Source organism: Portunus trituberculatus, chromosome 42 (assembly GCF_017591435.1).
Source record: "Portunus trituberculatus isolate SZX2019 chromosome 42, ASM1759143v1, whole genome shotgun sequence".
NCBI classification, from domain to species: domain Eukaryota; kingdom Metazoa; phylum Arthropoda; class Malacostraca; order Decapoda; family Portunidae; genus Portunus; species Portunus trituberculatus.
In genome coordinates this window covers 22,396,659-22,417,416 of record NC_059296.1, presented here as the reverse complement: position 1 = coordinate 22,417,416, position 20,758 = coordinate 22,396,659, and the positions used below count along the sequence as shown (strand labels likewise).

General features: G+C 35.9%; 1 protein-coding gene across 19 annotated transcripts in view; it reads right to left on the bottom strand.

The window, feature by feature from the left end:
• Positions 1 to 20,758, bottom strand: part of LOC123517573 (calcium-dependent secretion activator-like) — a 1,686,808-nt gene that overhangs the window by 400,185 nt on the left and 1,265,865 nt on the right. For 17 of the 19 annotated variants that reach the window (XM_045277817.1, XM_045277814.1, XM_045277824.1 and 14 more), the window contains one exon: positions 12,648 to 12,710. The exons of the other annotated variants lie outside the window; for them this stretch is intronic. In XM_045277817.1, coding sequence (XP_045133752.1) covers positions 12,648 to 12,710 — 63 coding nt within the window. The remainder of the gene's footprint in view (positions 1 to 12,647; positions 12,711 to 20,758) is intronic. 19 annotated transcript variants of the gene reach the window in all.

Genomic DNA, 20,758 nt, shown 5'->3' with positions numbered 1-20,758 from the left:
AAGATCTTGTCACAAAGCTTCTACAGTAGAGTAATAAATATAATTCAGGAGAGGGATGGATGGGCAAACTGTGTTTACTTGGAACTATAAAAAGATTTTGATAAAGTACCACATCAAAGATTGCTATGGAAAATTAAAAACATAAGTGGTTTACAGTGAAAAATACTGGGTTGGATAACAGATTTCTTAAAGGACAGAGAAATGAGAACAAACAGATTTCTTAAAGGACAGATAAATGAGAACAGTGATAAAAGGTGACAGATCAAAATGGTGTAGAAGACTTATAAGTGGAGTTCTTCAGGGAATGGTTCTGGTCCCTATGATGTTCATAATTTGTATTAATGATGTGGTTGATGAAGTGGACAGTTATATAAGCTAATTTGCAGATGACACCAAGTTACTGAAATGAGTGGAAAATAACATGGATTGTGAAATGCTATAAAAAGGTTTGAATAAGATATACGAGTTGAGCAAGAAATGGGAAATGGAATTTAATGCAAAAGGCCAATGTGATGGAACTAGAGAAAAGCAATAGAAGACATAAAAGATCTTTCCTTATAGGAGGGATAGAAATTCAGAAAACAAAAGAGGAGAGAGACCTGGGTATTACAATAAATGCAAATTTTTCACCAGAAAACACATAAACAACATGGTTGGGGAAACATAAGAGTTACCAAGAGAAATGAAATGGGCATTTACCAATATAGATGAAGAGATGATGAAAAAAACTAATAGAATACATTATTCAACCTAAACTAGAATATGCTGCTCTTGTATGGTCTCCACATGATAAGAAAGATATAAGGAAGATAGAAAGGATTCAAAGAGCTGCAACCAAGACGGTTCCAAGTTTGAGAAACCTAACATATGAGGACAGATTAAAAATATGAAAACTTCCAACATTGCAACATAGGAGGGAAAGAGGAGAGGGCATGGAAGGGGATGAACACAGTTGACAAAGAAGATCTAATGGTGCGGGACTCAAAAAATAAAAGGGAACATGGCATAAAATTGAAAAAGACCACATGTAGAAGAGACATTAAGAAATATAGTTTTCTAAACAGATGCATAGAAATATGGAACAATTTGGATGAAACAGTAGTTCAAGCAAGAAATATTCATGACTTTAAGACTAAACTGAATAACTATAGGTATGAAGACAGGACAGCATGAGTATAGCTCTATTCCTGTAAAAGACAACTAGGTAAATACAACTTGGTAAATACACATACACACAAACACACATGGATGTGTGCATGTGGTAAGAAGTGTTCAGGGAGAAGATGAGGACCGGGTGATCAAAAGTGAGGAAGTGCACAAACTAGGAAAATATACAGGAGGAAAAAGATCACCGAAAGTCAAGTTCAGAGCACAATCTATAGTATCAGAGATTATTCAGCATGTGTGGAGACTGGACAAGACAGAACAATTCAAGAAAATTTAGATAACAGGGGGACATAAATAAGGGAGAGAGTCTGTTCTTTAAAGGAAGAAAAAGTCCCTCTAGACTGGAAAAGGGCAAACATTGTAGCAATTTTTAAGGAAGGTAACAAAGAAGAATCATTGAACTATAGACCAGTGTCCCTAAGGAGTGTGGTTGCAAAAAATAACTGAAAAAATAGTTAAAGACAGATAGATGCAACAGTTAGAAGAGTCACATACAATGACAGGAAGACAATTTGGTTTCAGAAGTGGAAGATCTTGTGTCACAAACTTATTGAGCTTCTACAGTCGAGCAATAAATATAATTCAGGAGAAGAATGGATGGGCAGACTGTGTCTACCTGAATCTAAAAAAAAAGCTTTTCATAAAGTAACATATCAAAGACTGCCATGGAAAACTAAAAATATAGGTAGTTTACTGGGAAAAGTACTAGATTGGGTAACAGACTTCTTAAAGGACAGAGAAATGAAAACAGTGATAAAAGGTGAAGAATCAAAATGGTGCAAAGTTATAAGTAGATTTCCACAGGAAATGATTGTGGCCCCTGTAATGTTCATAGTGTAAATCAAAGATATGGTTGATGAAGTGGACAGTTATATAAGCTTATGTGCAGATGATGCAAAGTTACTGAAATGAGTGAAAAATTACATGGATTGTGAAATGCTACAGAAAGACTTGAATAAGATATAAGAGTGGAGCAAGAAATAGGAAATGGAATTTAGTGCAAAAAAGTGTAAAGTGATGGAACTAGGGAAAAGCAATAGAAGACAGAAAAGATCTTACCTTATGGGAGGGGTAGAAATTAAAAAAACAAGAGAGGAAAAAGACCTGGGTATTACGATAAGTGACAATTTATCACTGAAAAAACATGTAAACAACATATTTGAGGAAACATATGAGTTACTAAGATAAGTGAAATAGGCATTTATCAATACAAATGAAGAGATGATGAAGAAATTAATAGAAAACATGATTTGACCTAAACTAGAGTATGCTGCTCTTATATGGTCATCACATAATTTAAGAAAGATATAAGGAGGATAGAAAGGATTCAAAGAGCTGCAACCAAAATGGTTCCAAGTTTGAGAGATCTAATGTATGAGGACAAATTAAAGATATTAAAACTTCCAACATTCCAACAGAGGAGAGAAAGAGGAGACCTAATTGCTGTATACAGGGCATGGAAGGGGATGAACACAGTCGAGAAAGAAGACCTATTTGTGTGGTACTCAAGAAATACAAGGGAACAAGGCATAAAATTGAAAAAGACCACATTTAGAAGAGACATTAAGAAATATAGCTTTCCAAACAGAAGCATAGAAATATGGATCAAGTTGGATGAAACAGTAGTTCAAACAAGAAATGTTCATGACCTTAAGAATAAACTGGATGGTATGGAGACAGGACAGGCGAGCATAGCTCTTTTCCTGTAAAACACAACTAGGTAAATACACACACATTCACGCGCACTGGTATTTACCAGTGGGCATGAGTGTTTAGAGAGATTCCCCTGGTATTTACCAGGGGAATCTCTCTAAAAGAGGAAATTGAACATGAAAGTCCCTTGGGGAAAAGTGATCATGATGTCCTAAGCTTTGAGCTGGATACAGAATTAAGCACGAATAAGATTGTGGAACGCAGGGAGGAAAAATTAAATTATACTAGGGCAAATTATAACCATATAAGGGAATTCTTTAATGAAACTGACTGGTCCGTGGTATACCAGGAAAGAGATATGCAATTGAAGTACGATAAATTTATGGATTTGTATAACTCTGCTGTGAAAAAGTTTGTGCCATATTACAGAAAGAGGACTTTAAATAATAAACAGTGGTTTAATAGAAATTGTGAAGAAGCAAAAAAGAACAAAGAAAAGGCATGGAAGAAACTTAAGAAAAACAGTGATGTATTATCAAGGGAAGGCTACAAAACAGCAAGGAATAGATATGTTGAAGTAAGGAGAACAGCACAGAAGGAATATGAACAGAGGGTGGTGGAAAACTGTGATAGTGACCCAAAATGTTTTACAAATTCATAAATGGAAAACTAAATAAAAGGGAGGCAATAGAAAAGGTAAAAACGGGAAGAAGTATATGAAGATGCTGGAGATATAGCTGAAATTTTGAACGACAACTTTTGCAAAGTGTTTACAAAGGAGGAGCATTTTATGGGAGGAAGGCCTACGGAAATAAAGCAAATGCAGGACATCATGGTTACTAAGGAAGATGTAAGGAAAATTATAAGCAATCTGGATATTAATAAATCAATGGGGCCTGATGGCATATCTGGGAGGTTGCTAAATGAATGTAAGGATCAATTGTTGAACCCCGTATTTGATATTGTGGAAACCTCCATACGAACAGGATTAGTCCCGAAAGAGTGGAAAAGAGCTGACATTGTGCCTATATATAAGAATGGTAGTAGAATGGAACCGCTAAATTATAGACCAGTATCGTTGACTAGTATATTGTGCAAGGTATGTGAAGAAGTAATTAAAGCTAAGTGGAGTGAGTATCTAGAAAGTGAAAACATTCTGAGTGAAAGGCAGTTTGGTTTCAGAAAAGGAAGATCGTGTGTATCCAATTTATTATGTTTTTATTCAAGAGTGACTGACATACTACAACATAGAGAGGGATGGGTGGATGCTATCTACCTGGACTTGAGAAAGGCCTTTGATAAAGTACCACACAATAGACATATGTGGAAACTAAAGATGACTGGAGGAGTAAATGATAAACTAGCAAAATGGATGGAAAATTACTTTATGGGAAGAGAAATGAGAACAGTGGTGAGAGGAAGGAAGTCTGAGTGGAAGAAAGTAGCCAGTGGAGTTCCACAAGGGTCAGTGCTGGGTTCCATCATGTTTTTGATTCATGTTAATGATATGCCAGTAGGAATTGACAGTTATATGAACATGTTTGCGGACGATACTAAAATTATGAGGAGAGTAAAGAATGTGGAAGATTGTAACAAGTTACAACATGCTTCAGAATATTGGCCTTGCATTCCACTACCTAGATGAAGGAATGATGAAGAAGATATTATGTACCTTAATAAGACCCCAGCTAGAATATGCAGCATGTGTCTGGTCACCGCATGTGAAGAAAAATGTGAAGAAGGTAGAAAGGGTACAAAGGCTGGCAACAAGGATGGTACCAGGACTCAGGGAGTTAGACTATGAGGAAAGACTGAGGAAGCTGGGGCTGACCACATTAGAAGAGAGAAGAACAAGAGGAGACATGATAACTATGTATAAATTGGTGAACAAGATTGACATACTGGATAGAGAGTTGATAAAGGTGACCACAAGTAATCATCTCCGAGGACATGGAAAAAAACTAATAAAGGACATCTGTCAAAATGACGTGAGAAAGTACAATTTCCCGCATCGTAGCATTGATAAGTGGAATAAACTGAGCAGTCATGTCGTTGACGCAGTGTGTGTCAATCAGATGAAAGAGAGATATGACAGGAATGGACAAGGAGACAGAACACAGAGAGCTTAGCTCAGGCCCTGTGATACACAAATAGGTAAATACAAATAGGTAAATACACACACACCCACACACACACGCCCCAGTAGCTCAGTGGTTAGAGCGCTGGCTTCACAAGCCAGAGGACCGGGGTTCGATTCCCCGGCCGGGTGGAGATATTTGGGTGTGTCTCCTTTCACGTGTAGCCCCTGTTCACCTAGCAGTGAGTAGGTACGGGATGTAAATCGAGGAGTTGTGACCTTGTTGTCCCGGTGTGTGGTGTGTGCCTGGTCTCAGACCTATCTGAAGATCAGAAATAATGAGCTCTGAGCTCGTTCCGTAGGGTAATGTCTGGCTGTCTCGTCAGAGACTGCAGCAGATCAAACAGTGAATTACACAGAACACACACACACACATGTACATATACAAACGCACAGCATGGCATGGCTCACGTCTCTCATTGTCTACTATAACAGCCATTTTGTTTGCCATTAACAGCATCTGCAACTTCTTAAGTTATGTGGAAGACAGCCTTATCCTTAGAAGACATGGTACAATTAGAGGTGATAATAATGGCTACAGAGTTAACAAATGCTGAGGGAAACACTGCTACATGCTTGCTACGTGAGCTGTATAAAAACTGATCTTGCTACAAGCAACCATTTTGCATCTTGAATGGCTGGACAACTCAAACGACACAGATGATGTATGAGGTATCGGGTATTTCTGCCAGTATATAATCTAAGTGACTTTGAATAACTCAATTAAATGGCCAAAAAATTGGTTATCAGTGAACCCAGGATAGGAAAAAAATCCTGAAAGTGTCTGATTCCCAGCTAAATGTTTATAAACACAACATTGTAGCATATATATAGTATAGTGGAGCCTTTTTAACAAACTATACTGCATCTAACCTTAGGAGCTGCCGTGGTGCAGTGGGACCGCGCGCACTTTCTGGGTCCCAGGGTTCTCAAGCGCACAGGTTCGAATCCTGACCACGGTCCAAGGTTAGGAAGGGCATCCACTCAGGGTAACAGTTCCCAAATGCCAGAACTAAAAATTCCCCTGACTCTTTTGTCAGGAGGCACCGTCCTAGCCCTAATATAATAGGGAAAGCGGACGTAAAAGCATAAAAAAAAAAAAAAAAACTTCATCTAACCTTAACCCTTTCAGTGCACCGGACCATGATCGTGGCTTTGAGAGAAATGCCTCCTGTCCACGATCGTGGTCCCATATATGATGAGTCACATAATTAACCCGTTAGAGGTCAACCACGTACATGTACGTGGAGTCTTTGCTTACTATCTGTGGTCAATCACGTGGTACAGTGGAACCATGCGTGCTTTGGGATCCTAGAGGTCTCCAAGCGCACGGGTTCGAATCCTGTCCACGGTCTGAGTGTAGGTTGGGCTTCCTCACTCAGGGCGACGGTTTTCTAGTGGGTGGGCTTTAAGATAGGAGGTACCCTAAAAAGTATCCCCTTTAGCCCAGAAATTCCCGTGAAAAGCCCACATGGTCTAAAAAAAAAAAAAAAAGTACGTTCGCCCCTTTCTTGGTTTCCATGCGTTTGAAATTCCCTCCAGCTTCAATATTTAAGTTCTTTGAAGTGTCTAGCATTTATCAGCACAATTTTCTGACATGGGTTAGTCATCCCCCTCCCCACCCCTCCCTGTCGCCTTGCCTTGGCATGACCAAAAAAAGCGGAGTGACATTTGGTATTAGTCATGAATGTGATGTAGCTCTATGCATTGAGCCTTGTTTTGAAGAATATCACACCCTGCTGCAATACTAAAAAGCTTAGATACTGAAAGAAAAATAATAAACAATATTTTGTGGTAAACTGAGCAAATTATTTTTTACATTATATTTACAGTATTTACAAATATTTTTTGTATTTTTCATTTTATAAAACATGGGTTAATTTATGAATATGTAACCATTATGCACATGTCTCGTAGGAGAAAAATATCAATAGAATGATTAAAAAAAGCTTCATTCAGAAGTTGTACGTCTGGCAGCATCATTGAGCGAGGTAAATTTAAAGCTCCAGCTGAACATGGCAATTTCGAACTTTAACTCTTATTTTTACTTTTCTATGCCCATTTTGAGTTATGTGGAATAAAAAAAGAAAGTGGAATTTTTGGTGACCTAGACAAATATTCGGGGGTAAATCAGTGCTGACCTCTTATGGGTTAAACCGCGCGCCTCCTGGCTACTGCTAGTTGCCATATGACATTCTCCCATCCTCCCTCGACTCATGGGATGCACCATCAGTTGCGTGGTAAGAAAAATATAGTCACAACGGCATCCACACAGCACAGTAGAGCATCAGATGCCCTTTTTATCACAATTATTATTATTTTACGACGTCGCTAGTGGCTATTTGTGCATTTATTTACAGAAATAACGAGAGTAATGATCAAATCTTGTTGTTAGAGAGCAGATATGCCAGATATTATTAGTTTACTGGTACTATATTGCATATTTCTTATATTACCATATATGGGCATGCATATCCTTGCTCATCATAGTATATACATCAAGAAAACACTCTGAAAACATATTTTATATTATTTGTGTGGGCATAATATATGCACAGGTGTGAAAAATAATTACCCAGCACATTTTGGAGCAGTTCTGAGCAACTGCAGTTCAAATCAGGTGGAAAATTCTGTGTAATTTAGTGAGAATACCTGCACAATAACCGCCAGCTATGATGGCAATACTCAACAGCGCACAACGTACCACCAGAAAGCCAACTTCCCACCATTATTGCACCACTTTCCAGGGTGAGTAGAGACCTAAACTTTTTACAGTAGATGCATAACATTCTATTATGCATGAGAATATTGATTTTTTCCATTTTTGCAAACCTCAATTTTTCGGCCGAATTTGCATCTCACAGACATGACCCAAAAACCTATTTGCGCCCTGAAAGGGTTAACCTTATGTACTGTACCTTTGGGGCACTACATCAAGGTCACTACAACTTAATGCTTTCCTTTACTCTGTGAATTTGGAAGCACAATGGTTTTGCTAGATACTGCTATTTTATGAGAGCTCCTCACTTATCATCCAATCAATTTATCAACTTCATCATTAAGTGAGGAGAGGCTGTACTGCCAGAGCAGTACGATCAGTTTTCCCAAGCTCAAAAAAACTCTGTCTCACACAGCCTGCATATCTTGAGTTATCAGCTGTAATCTTCTATATTGATAATTCATTTCTGATATATATATATATATATATATATATATATATATATATATATATATATATATATATATATATATATATATATGTATATATATGCCCTTTGATTCAGTAATTTTAAGCCACTAGGATTATATACTGGCTAAAATACCCCTGATAGCTCTTACATCGTTCATATCATTTGAGGAGTTGTCTGAGCCGTTAAAAATGTGAGGTCAGTGCTTACACAGGTGACTTAGCGGCACTGTCCTAATATAGACATCCCTCTAGCTTTCTTCATTTCCTGGCTCCACCCTTTGCAGCTCTTTCATGCTGCTGATTTGACATCACATACAGTATATGAAGCCCCACTATTGGTCAACAAGGGCAAGAAAGAGGAGGAAAAAGATAATAATTAATGGAGGAAATGGGAATAAAACGAGATAGAAAGAAAATGGACAATGAATAGAGGAATAGAAAGAAATGAGAATAAAAATGTGATAATGAATAAGGGAATAAGAAGAAATGATAATAATACAGCAGATAGAAAAAAATGGATAACAAATAATGGAATAGGAGGAAATGATAATGAGAATGATAACGTATAAAGGAGTAAGAGGAGATGGGAATGAGAATATGATAACGAATAAAGGAATAGGAGGAAATGGTAACAAAACAGTAGATAGAAAATGGATATTAATAAATAAGGGCAGAAGATATCAAATAAGGGAATAGGGGAAAATAGAAATGAGAATGATAACAAATAAGGGAAGTGAAAACATGATAACAAATAAGGGAATAAGAGGAGTGTGTGTGCATGTGCGTTGTTGACCAAAAGTGTGGTTTCATATATGTGACATCAAATTATCTGCATGAAAGAGCTGTGAAGGGACAGCTAGAAATGAGGAGAGCTGGAGGGAAATCTGTACCAGGACAGTGCCGACTTAGCAACCATAAGGCATTGTCAATCTCACTGTGTGTGTGTGTGTGTGTGTGTGTGTGTGTGTGTGTGTGTGTGTGTGTGTGTGTGTGTGTGTGTGTGTGTGTGTGTGTGTGTTGTGTGTGTGTGTGTAGAACCTATTTATGTAATTCATAACACATCATTTCAACTTTCAGTGGTAAAAAAAAAAAAAATCACAAGTAACTCAGATTTTCAGATAACTCTGATTAGCCTACCTCAACTTATGCAACCTTTGCAGAGTTTACTATAATATAAGAGGTGAGCAGGTATACACTGAGTCTCCTTCATTAGTTTTCAATGACTTTTCGCTTTAAGAATTAAAAGCCATTATCAGGCACCAAAATGTAAACAAAACTCGAGTAAAAGTTGGCACAAGAAATATGAAATAAAAAAAATGGCATGCATGAAAGGCTGAGGCACACTAAACATAAGAACAGGTAAATGAATAGACAAATGTGACAAACATGGTAGAGCAACACTAGACAAGACAAAAACACAAAAGACAAATTGCACTGAATAAGAAAGAAGAACAAATATTCATAGTGCAGCATAAAAAAAATAATCTGTAGTACTATCTGTGGTGCTGGAGTGAAGAATGGTGAGAAAGTAAAAGTACGTAGGAGAGGTTAGCTATGGTTCCAGAGCACCCAAAGCTCCAAATAAGGTTTATAGGAAATAAAGTTGAGCTGAAAATAACTGATTGGTAAGTTCAGGTTTAAAAGTTTGATATGAAAAGCTTCAATAACTTTGATGTCTGGGTATGGGTCAACCCTATGCAATATGTTTAGATAAAAAAGAAAAAAAAAATGGTATTTTTTTTTTATTATTATCATTATTCAAACATTCCTACCATATTCTTAACTTTCTAAATTATTTAATTTTTAAACACCCTAACACTGAATTTACGTGTAATATTGAAAACAATAGTTCTAGCCCTTTTCTGGATGTATTAGTGACAGGTGATAACAATCATACAGCAGTTTACCTTCACAGGCTTGTGTATTAATTATTTACCTTTCATTCTTCAGTAAATTAAAATTATTGTTATCAAGACCCTTTTGCATCATTGTTATGCTTTACCTTTGAACTGGTTTACTTTTGATCATGGTTAACTTTTTAAGGAATTTTTTTCATAACAAAAAGCAATATCTCCAGCACAACTTCATCTTCTTTAAACCTAATTTCAGAGCCTTAATGCTCCAGAACCATAGCTAACTAGTTGTTACTTCTCCACTATAGATAACACAATAGGTTAATATTATTATACCATACTATCTTTTCTTTTCTTTCATCCAATGCAATTTGTCTTTTGTGTTCTTTTCTGTTTAGTGTTGCTCTACCATGTCTATCATACATGTCTATTCATTTATCTGTTCTTATGTCTAGTGTCCCTTAGTCTTTCATATATATCAGTTTTTATTTTATATTTTTTGTGCAACTTTTATTCAAGCTTTGTTTACATTTTAGTGCCTGATGATGCCTTTTGCAAAGGTGAAATGTTTTGAAAACAAATAAAGGAGACTCAGTGTATCCCTGTTCACCTATATACATATATATATATATATATATATATATATATATATATATATATATATATATATATATATATATATATATATATAAATGCATACAAAAACACATCCACACATACAACATACAATAATGTGTATAAAGGTCTTAACTGTATCTTTCAATGAAATAAATTTAAGTTCACTGAAATTATTTTATGAAAGAATGACCTTATATTTCTATAGATGTACACTGAAAAAAATCAAAGAATAAAATAATAAATAAAATTTAAATAAATAAATAAACTTTGCTTAAGATATGATATCGTTACTTTTAACATCATACTATATTATATATCCTTGCATAATATATTATTGTATATCTTTCAGGTATAGTGTAAATAGTCTGAACAGTCCATGATAAATGAATTTTAACAATCCTAGAAAGACTATGTTTAAAGCGTAAGGCATAATTCACTGAGATATTTTTTTTTCATTTAATTAGTTTGTTTGCACAAAAATTTGAAAGCATATTTAATAATTTATTACTATATACAACACAAACTAAGACAAGATTGAAATTTCTAAACACTATACTCTAAATATTCTATACTTTAGCTTAAATTCTGTATCTTTGAAATAATATTTTATATCAAGTACATACTGGAGGCCGTTTTCCTATATGTTCTGAGTATGCAAGTCTATGGAAAATAAAAGACTAAATTTGGCAATCTATAGGGTTGCCCTTAAAAATGCAAACATACATACCCTCACACACCCAAACCTAGTATACACACGCTCACACACATACATACCAACATTCTAAGTCTGTAGGTAGCAAGCAGATGTATGTTACTTGTTTACATCTAGAAAAAAAAATGTACACTGGCAAGCACATGTTGCGACTGCAAGGTTTGATGTCTTGTGTTATCTTAATTGTCAAATAAATCAATCTTAAGCATGTAATAAAGCTTGAGAAAACCATACATATTTAAAATAAACTTCAAAATAACAAAAAGTCATATTAACATCACTCCAAACTCAAGCTCATCCTTGCTGCTCTAAAGTTGTATCTGTCTGATGACAGCTACTTTACCTTCCTATAAAATTCATATGAATATCATTCCCAAACCGTGCAACTAAAGAGGCCTGTCATTTAAAGAAATTTGGCCATCAATTCAGAATGTCACTTCAATTTAATCTGTCCAAATTTCTAAAAAGATATATAATCATGGAGGGCTCCTTGATATCTTACAAAGATATATATATATATATATATATATATATATATATATATATATATATATATATATATATATATATATATATATATATATATATATATATATATATATATATATATATATATATATATATATATATATATATATATATATATATATATATATATATATATATATATATATATATATATATATATATATATATATATATATATATATATATATATATTCAATACTATGGAAAGTGAAAAATCATACTGTATTCTTATAAATTACCATCCATAATATATATCATACTTCAAAACCAGAAGTAAAATTAATTTGAAAGATTCAGCTGAAGGATCTTGAGCAAATGACAACATATGAAGAGTCCTGCAAGCTTGCATATTGTTTTGTTCGAAATTACAGATACTAGTCCGTGCTCTACATATTTTATCTACTGATGGAAATCTGTTTCTTTTTAAATGAGGCAATACAGTTTTGTTTCTGTGGCTTGATTTTTTAAGCATAAATTTACATATATTTGTTTGGTTTATCTGAGTCAAATAAAACTGAGCAGAAACTATAAAACTAGGTCAACAATTTTTTAACATTATTATTTTATTATACTATCAAAGCTCAATTTGGTTGGATGATAAATTATTTTTAGAAAGCTTTAATTTCTGTTAAAAAGTCATAGAATGAAGTCTTCATCAAGCTACAGAAATAATAAGTCTAGTTAGATATTGGTACATAATTTTCTTCTATAGTAAAGGACTGCTCTAAACAACTTTAATAATTCCTTCTATTTTCAGGCCATTCCTTCTGACAGGCTTCTGGAGGCTACCTGGCGAGCACCACTGGATCCACTTTTTTGGGAGGTTCCAAGTCCGACGGAGATGAAGGTTTCCTTCAGGGAGATGGCAAAGAGATGCAGGCTTCATTTAAAAGGAAATACATGTACAATTCTAAGAGGGAAGGTATTCTTTTAAGGAGTGAAAATTTTTTTTTTTCTAAACTGATTAGTGCTATCTAAGAGTTGGGGTGAAGAAACAAGTAGTTAGTGAGTATATTTACACAAGGCCACCAACAAATTAAGACATGTGATAGATCCCATGAGTTATCTTTGCTACAAACATCAAAAGAGATCAACATAAGGAGAAAGAGAGAGAAAAAAAAAGGAGTATTAGATAAATCCTTGGGAGTCAATCAACATTATTACAAGAATCAACAGTGACTAGAATATAGTGCATGCATTGCAAATGACAATTACATAAAAGAGAGAGAGAGAGAGAGAGAGAGAGAGAGAGAGAGAGAGAGAGAGAGAGAGAGAGAGAGAGAGAGAGAGAGAGAGAGAGAGAGAGAGAGAGAGAGAGAGAGAATTTTGTTTGAAATTAACATGACATTAACCATGTTAGTTTTATTGTTTGACGAACCCTCGGCTCTCTGATGCTTAATAAAGTAACTTTTTATATGGCAGAGCAAAAAATAATATTTGATTGATTTGATTAATAATTCCTGAATGAGTAATTGTTACAGAATAACAGTAATAACACTGAGGAGAATTGTTATATTAAGCTGTGTGTGTGTCATATATATATATATATATATATATATATATATATATATATATATATATATATATATATATATATATATATATATATATATATATACATACAGTGGAGACTCAATACTCGGATGTCTAAATAGTCAAACTTTTCAATACTCGAAGGCAAAAGTTTGATTTAATACTCGAAAAAATACCTGATAGTTGAACGTCCTCTTCTAAGTTATCCATCACCAGCCTTCATTTACGGTATGTACAAATCAAAATACATCGAAATTTTTGTAAACTTGAGGTTTTGCTAATATTAAAATTAATTACCTGATTTACAGATATTAATAGTTGAACTTTTTGATACTCAAACAGCCATTTGGAACTAATTAAGTTAAATATATATACAGGTAACCCCCACTTAACGAACGGGTTACGTTCCTAAAAAAAAACTTTCGTTGCCTGAATTTCTATTAAATGAACCAATTATAACAAGTTTGACCCCTGACTTAAACTTCCATTGAGAGTAAACAAAGCGAGAGTGCATCATAGTACAGTAAAAGGTTTAATGAAAGTAAAAATTATGAAGTTAAACATTTAAGCAGTTTAATTATAATGTACACTAATATATGTACGTACGTAACTTTATAATGCTGATGATCTTAAATTAATGAAGGGGGGAAGAGTGGAGTGGGAAAAATACTAACCGGCAACCTGTGGAATGTAAACAATGGTCACATCATTGTACGGCATACAAAACTTGTGTACCACATTTCCACAAGACTTTTCATTTTATCTACAGTGTATTGCAGAGTCACGAGTTTGGGTGGTTTTTTTAGCTTGCAAGGAAGATACGGTCTCACCAGCCTTCTTAATAGAGTCTGCTGACTTGAAAATAGTAGAGACAGTAGATGGAGTCAAGCCATGGTGGTGAGCAAAGCTATTAGTTTTCTCGCCTCTTGTGTCTGAATAATATCCAGCTTCACTTCAGGAGTAAGAAACTTCCTGGTCTTCTTAGCAACGCTAGGCGACATTGCAGGGCTGGTAGCAGGGCATTTTGGTGGCATGTTGAGCAAGGGAAGACAAGCTGCTGCTAAGAGTCGGGTAGGGAAGTGAGTGGTGCAAGTTTTGTCCATGAGAGGCGCTGGTGTATTCAAAAGCCTGTTGGCTTGCATGATACAGCGAGGCTTTCAAACTTGGAAAAAATTACCTGGATAAAATTTAGTTAAAGTGAGTTTGGTGTTTGTTATACGAGCAGGTGGTAGTAAAAGGAAACGTTCGTTGTAGCGAAATTTCGTTAAGGTGGGGTTGCCAGTATATGCGTGTATATATATATATATATATATATATATATATATATATATATATATATATATATATATATATATATATAATATACACAGTGGTACTTCGACATACGATTTTAATTCGTTCCGTGACGATCGTTGTATATAAAAAAAATCATATATCAAATCAATAGAAATCCATAGAAATTAATGAAAATACAATTAATTTGTTCTTGTGATATGAATTTACCTGCCAACATCCCCCAAAAAAAAACATGCTTTAAATACCAACCAAATATATATTTAATATAAGATAAATATGTTTATTGTATGCATGATATAAATTAACTATATTGCTCAAAATAACAACTAAACCTGCAAAACTCGGGACACATCGATAGACGCTCATCACGCAAGGCACGGAGCACATCGATAGACGTTTAGGCTTTTTACGGCTATATTTTGGTTATTTTCTTCCCGTTTTCTTTGCTTGTGAGCTGGCAACATTCATCAGGAGTAAACATATGCTCTACGTCACTGTGTCACCAACGATAAATGGTAGGAGTGATAAACAGTGATTTCATTGTGTCTGATTCCGCCACCTCTCCCGCGCGCCTTACTTCTATACCTTGGGTCTCTTGCCATGTTACGGGGAGACAACTTTTGAATGAAAGTGGTATCAGAACAGGAGAGAGAGAGAGAGAGAGAGAGAGAGAGAGAGAGAGAGAGAGAGAGAGAGAGAGAGAGAGAGAGAGAGAGAGAGAGAGAGAGAGAGGATACAAGGGGCCCGTTTTCTCGCGCTCTAGCCAAGGCCGCTGAACCTGATCGGACGCAAGACCACGTGAACCGATGATACTACCTCATTCAACCTGTGATATTTTGGTAACCATGACATCTAGAGACTTCTGGTTTTTTGCATTGCAAAGAGGAAGAGTTGCTTGTGGGCAAAAAAAAATTTGTACTCACTCGTTTATTGAATTTCTAAGTGTAATCAGTATGTGAATACAGGCTATTTTGTGTGTTTCTCGCCAAACTTTTACTTTCGGGACCCATGATTCACAAAACTTAACAAAAAAATGCACACTGCCGAGGAGCAAAGACACATACATGCACAAAGGATGAACAATGATACACAACGTGGGTTGAATGTTTGGGTGGACGCGGGTAGCCGAGCGATCGCTGCGCCACCTACCGATGGCCAATCATATCTTAAAAATATCGTCGTATTTCAAGGCGTAAATTATATAAAATTTTTCGTCGTATATAAAAAAATTTGTATGTTAGAGCGATCGTATGTCGAAGTACCACTGTGTGTGTATATATATATATATACAGTAAGTCCTCGTTATATGGTACATATGCATTCCTGAAAACCTTATCGCAAATCAAAATTACCGTATACCGAATCTATTAAAACATGTAATAATAGGGAATGCGTTTCAGCACATCAAAAGTCACCCCTACAGAGATGAAAATACATGAAAATAGTCATATAAAAAAATGTAACATTTTGGGGCCATTATGGGTGCATCACTGTGCATCGTGATAATATCTACAAAAAACACACGTAAGGATTTCACTTGTGTTCAATGGGAAATGCAGGAAGAGACTGATTGTTGTTGTGATGTCATCCACGTCACACTTCCCGTGCCACCCCCGCTCAATGCTCACTGACAGCTGATTTTTGGAGGGACGTTCAGGCACTTTGGCCTGACACCTGAGGTTTCCTTTTGTTTATGTGTTGCTTGTGGACACTGGGCTAGCAGGAGTGTTCATCAAACTCTCCACAGTGCTGTAAACCACTAAACATGCCGAACAATTGCTCATTGTTTAGATGCAATAACACAAAAAGAAAAACAGCAGGTTTAGGCATTAAGTATTTCAAGTTGGTGGTTAAAAAAAAAAAAAAAAAAAAAAAAAAAAAAAGGAGGAAGGGGAAGAGATAACAGGCTCCAAGGGTGGTCAAGTTAAAGTCAGTACTGCGAGTGGCAGGGAGGTGTGGCGTGGATGACGTCATCACCCCTGCTCCCCGACGCTGGGCCCTCTCGGATGACATGAGCGGATACCGTATCTCTGAATTTTTCTTACCGAATATCGAATCGAGGGTAGTAATTTCCAAATACCGTAACTGTGAATTTACCAGATAAAGAAATACCATATAGCGAGGACTTACTCTCTCTATATATATATATATATACACACACACACACACACATATATATATATATATATATATATATATATATATATATATATATATATATATATATATATATATATATATCGTAAAGTCTACGTCGGTCTTGAGTTAGGTCAAACTCGTAGTTATGTCAGTCCACTATAAGGCAATTTAAGATTTAAAAAATTTAAAATTTATAAATCGTAACGTGTGTGATTTATTGTTATTGTTGGTGGTTGCCCGCCACACCGCCCGCCTCATGCTTGAATACAATAACACCCTGCCTCAGTTCCACCACACCATTGCCCCTGGCAAGAGTGTTATCCTACTTCTACGTTTAACATAACATAACATAACATAAATAATAGGATAACAAAGGGCCACCAAGGCCCATCTAGGTTATCCTGCAGGCGTGCTCAGCGTGGAAAACAGGTTGCTTATTGTGAATGGTCCCGACTGCGTTCACCTGAATCATGGGAAAATTACGTTCGTCTGCGTTTATTTGCCCAACGTACATATTCTAGCGCACAGGATGAGTACAATGAACACCTTAAAAATGTTCTGATTGGCACCTCCCAACCACACTCATGGTGGTCAGCTTTAAAGCAATCACTCTTTGGTGTGGACTCAAGTTTACCTCCTCTGTCATGTACTGACGGTTCAATCTGCCATAATTCTAAGGACAAAGCCAATCTTTTAGCTTCCGTTTTAACTCGAAACAAAGTGATGAAGAGTTTGATCTGCCGCCGTCTTGTCCCCAGGACATTAAATTACACTCCATTGCCTTTAAGTCCTCCGAAATCTTAAGATATCTTAATGAGTTAGACTCATTCGGGGTTGTGATCCTTTGGGTTTTCTGCCTCTTTTTTACAAAAAGATTGCTTCTCCTCTCGCTCCAAAATTGGCAGTTATTTTTAGAGCTCTTTTTCGTAAGGGTTCTTTTCCGGTATGCTGGCGTACTGCAAATGTTACCCTATTCCAAAGGGATCTTCATCCTCCATTCACCCCGGTGACTATAGACCCATTTCCATAACCCCGGTGTTATCTAAGATTTTTGAGCGCCTGCTGCAAGCGTCTCAATCGTTTTTAGATATTAATAATTTGTTGCCATCTAGTCAGTTTGGTTTTAGAAAAGGTCTCAGTACTTCTGATGCTCTCGTTTGCATAACGCACGACATGCAAGCTGCCCTTGATGCTGGTCATGAATCTAGAGTAATTTCACTTGATTTTAGTTCTGCATTTGATCGTGTTAATCATAGAGCCCTTTTATCGAAAGTTAGATCTATTGGTATTGGTGGCGCGTCCATCAAGTTCTGTCAGAGTTCCTAACGAGTCGAAGGCAGCGTGTGACTGTTGATGGCTGCCTTAGTTCTTTTAGTCCAGTTGTATCCGGTGTTCCGCAGGGAAGTGTTCTGGGACCTCTTCTTTTATTATTTATACATCTGACATGTGGTGTGGGATTGAATCTAATATGGTTGCTTATGCTGATGACACCACTATATATGCGACAATTCCTTCCCCACAGGATAGGCAGAGAGTCGCTAATGTACTCACTCAAGATGTTTCAAGGATTCTGTCATGGTGTGATCGGTGGGGTATGAAACTGAACCCGAGTAAATCCCATAGTATGGTTATTAGCAGATCAAGGACACCTTTCCCAGTTCACCCTGATATTGTTGTCAACGAAGTACCTATTCCTAATTGTTCGTCTCTGAAGTTACTCGGAGTCACCCTTGATCCCAAACTTACTTTTGAGTTGCACTTGCGTTCACTTGCATCATCAGTCTCATGTAAAGTTGGTTTGTTACGCAAATGTAGGCGGATATATTCCTCTGATGATATTGTAAGAAATTGCTTTTACTCTTTCATACTGCCTCATTTTGAATATTGTCACTCTGTGTGGATCTCTGCAGCAGAGTCTCACTTAAAGCTTTTAGATAGAGCATTCAACCAGATTAAATTTCTTCTTCCTAATCTTGAGATTAATCTTCGGCATCGTCGTTTGGTTGGATCATTGTCCTATTTCTTCAAAATCATGTCTAATTCCAACCACCCGTTGCATTGTCATTTGCCTGCCCTTCACTACCAGCACGTGCTACAAGACAATCCTTGATCATGAATGACCGTTCCTTGTCTGTGAATCGATGTAATACTTCACAATTTTCCCGGTGTTTTATCCCAGTATCTGCTAGACTCTGGAATACAATTCCCAACGAGATTGTTAATTCTAGTAACATTGAAGCATTTAAAAAACGTGTGAATACCTTTCTTCTCTCTGAACTCACTACCTCTTAGATCTCTACCAATCTTCCTATTCTGTTGTTCATTCCTGTTACTTCCTTTCACTTATCGGTGAGGTGCCGCCCACTGGGCCTTTGGGTTTATGCAGTTATGCTTTCCAGTGGGTCGCCTTCATTGACCTTATAATAATAATAATAATAATAAAATCCTGTATCAGTCGCACAGCGACCTCATTATCAGTACTTAAAGATACACTTACAAGTACACAATACATTATATACTAATTCTAGATATTTGGCCCATTAACAGGGCTAAGTCCTGCAGCGAAATCCTCTACAATCTGTGATCCCCATACATGGGGATCATGTCTTGTTTAACTATAGTAAATTTCTTATAAAAACTATCATGCAGCGCTATACATAATTATAAATCTTATAAATTTAAGTGCTTATCTAATCTGTTTTTAAACATTGTCAAACTTGTGCTATTTACAACCCTCTCTGGCAATGCATTCCAGAAGTCTACCACCCTATGACTAAAGAAATATTTTCTTATATCTAACCTGCAGCCTTGCTTTCTAATCTTCCTGCCATGATTTCTAGTCCTATTTCCCTCCTCTAAGGTAAAGAAAGATCTCACATCTATGTAGTTTGTATCTGAGAACATTTTAAATAACTCTATCATATCCCCTCTTATACATCTCCTCTCAAATGAAAACATGTTTAAGGTGGAAATTCGATGACTCGATATCAATATCGGTTTTTTTGGCTCTCCCATTCCTATTTTTTTACTGAATTCAATAATATTTATACACAAGGTGTACGTTTATGGTGTACATCTTCAATGTTAATTTGGTACAGAAATGTGGCATAGTTTTTTTTCAATAAATATTTTTTCGGCGATAAGAAAATAATTCAAAATACCATTATAAAATCAAAACTAATAACAGTGTGGCAATTTCCTCTTAACCACATATAATATACATAACAACAAATAAATGTCAGCATCGGCATACACATAACCTATGTTATAAAAATTTCATTACACGCCAAATTGTTACCTTTTTTTCATAAAAAATTTGAGTTTATAAGCCTGTTGTAAATTTATTTGAGTGAGTTCATGCATTATCATGCTGGCATTTGTTAAGATGAGGTTGTTGATCATTTTGCTGCAAAAGTTTTGAAATTGACCAATTACTGAAAAAGTTATTCAACAATATATGCTGAAAAACTGAAAGTCGAGAAAACGCATTTTCTGTGAACATCTTCAAAACCCCACATAACTCACTCCAATATGTACCAAACTCAGATATGTACTTATATAATCCCTTGACAACTGTTTGGAGGCTGGTAGTGGCTGTTTAGATAGTTTCAGGCCATGTTACATCATGGGAATGTCGTCTATATAGCCTCTCTGAATGGTGAGCTCTCACTTGCCTGTCAGCCTTACAGGCTCCTGGTCCCATTATTATCATATTAGAATATATAACATATCACTGATAGGTTCTGAATGGTGAACAACACTGTCACATTTGTCACACCGAAGATTTATAGTACAATCAAACAAATAACTTGTCACTTTTGCGGTGATTCCGTTGCCACATTCACATTTCACCAAATTGAAAATTGTTTGCAGTCTTTGTAATGATATCACTAACAAGGCACTATCCTCACTAGTTTGGTGAACTTCACTCT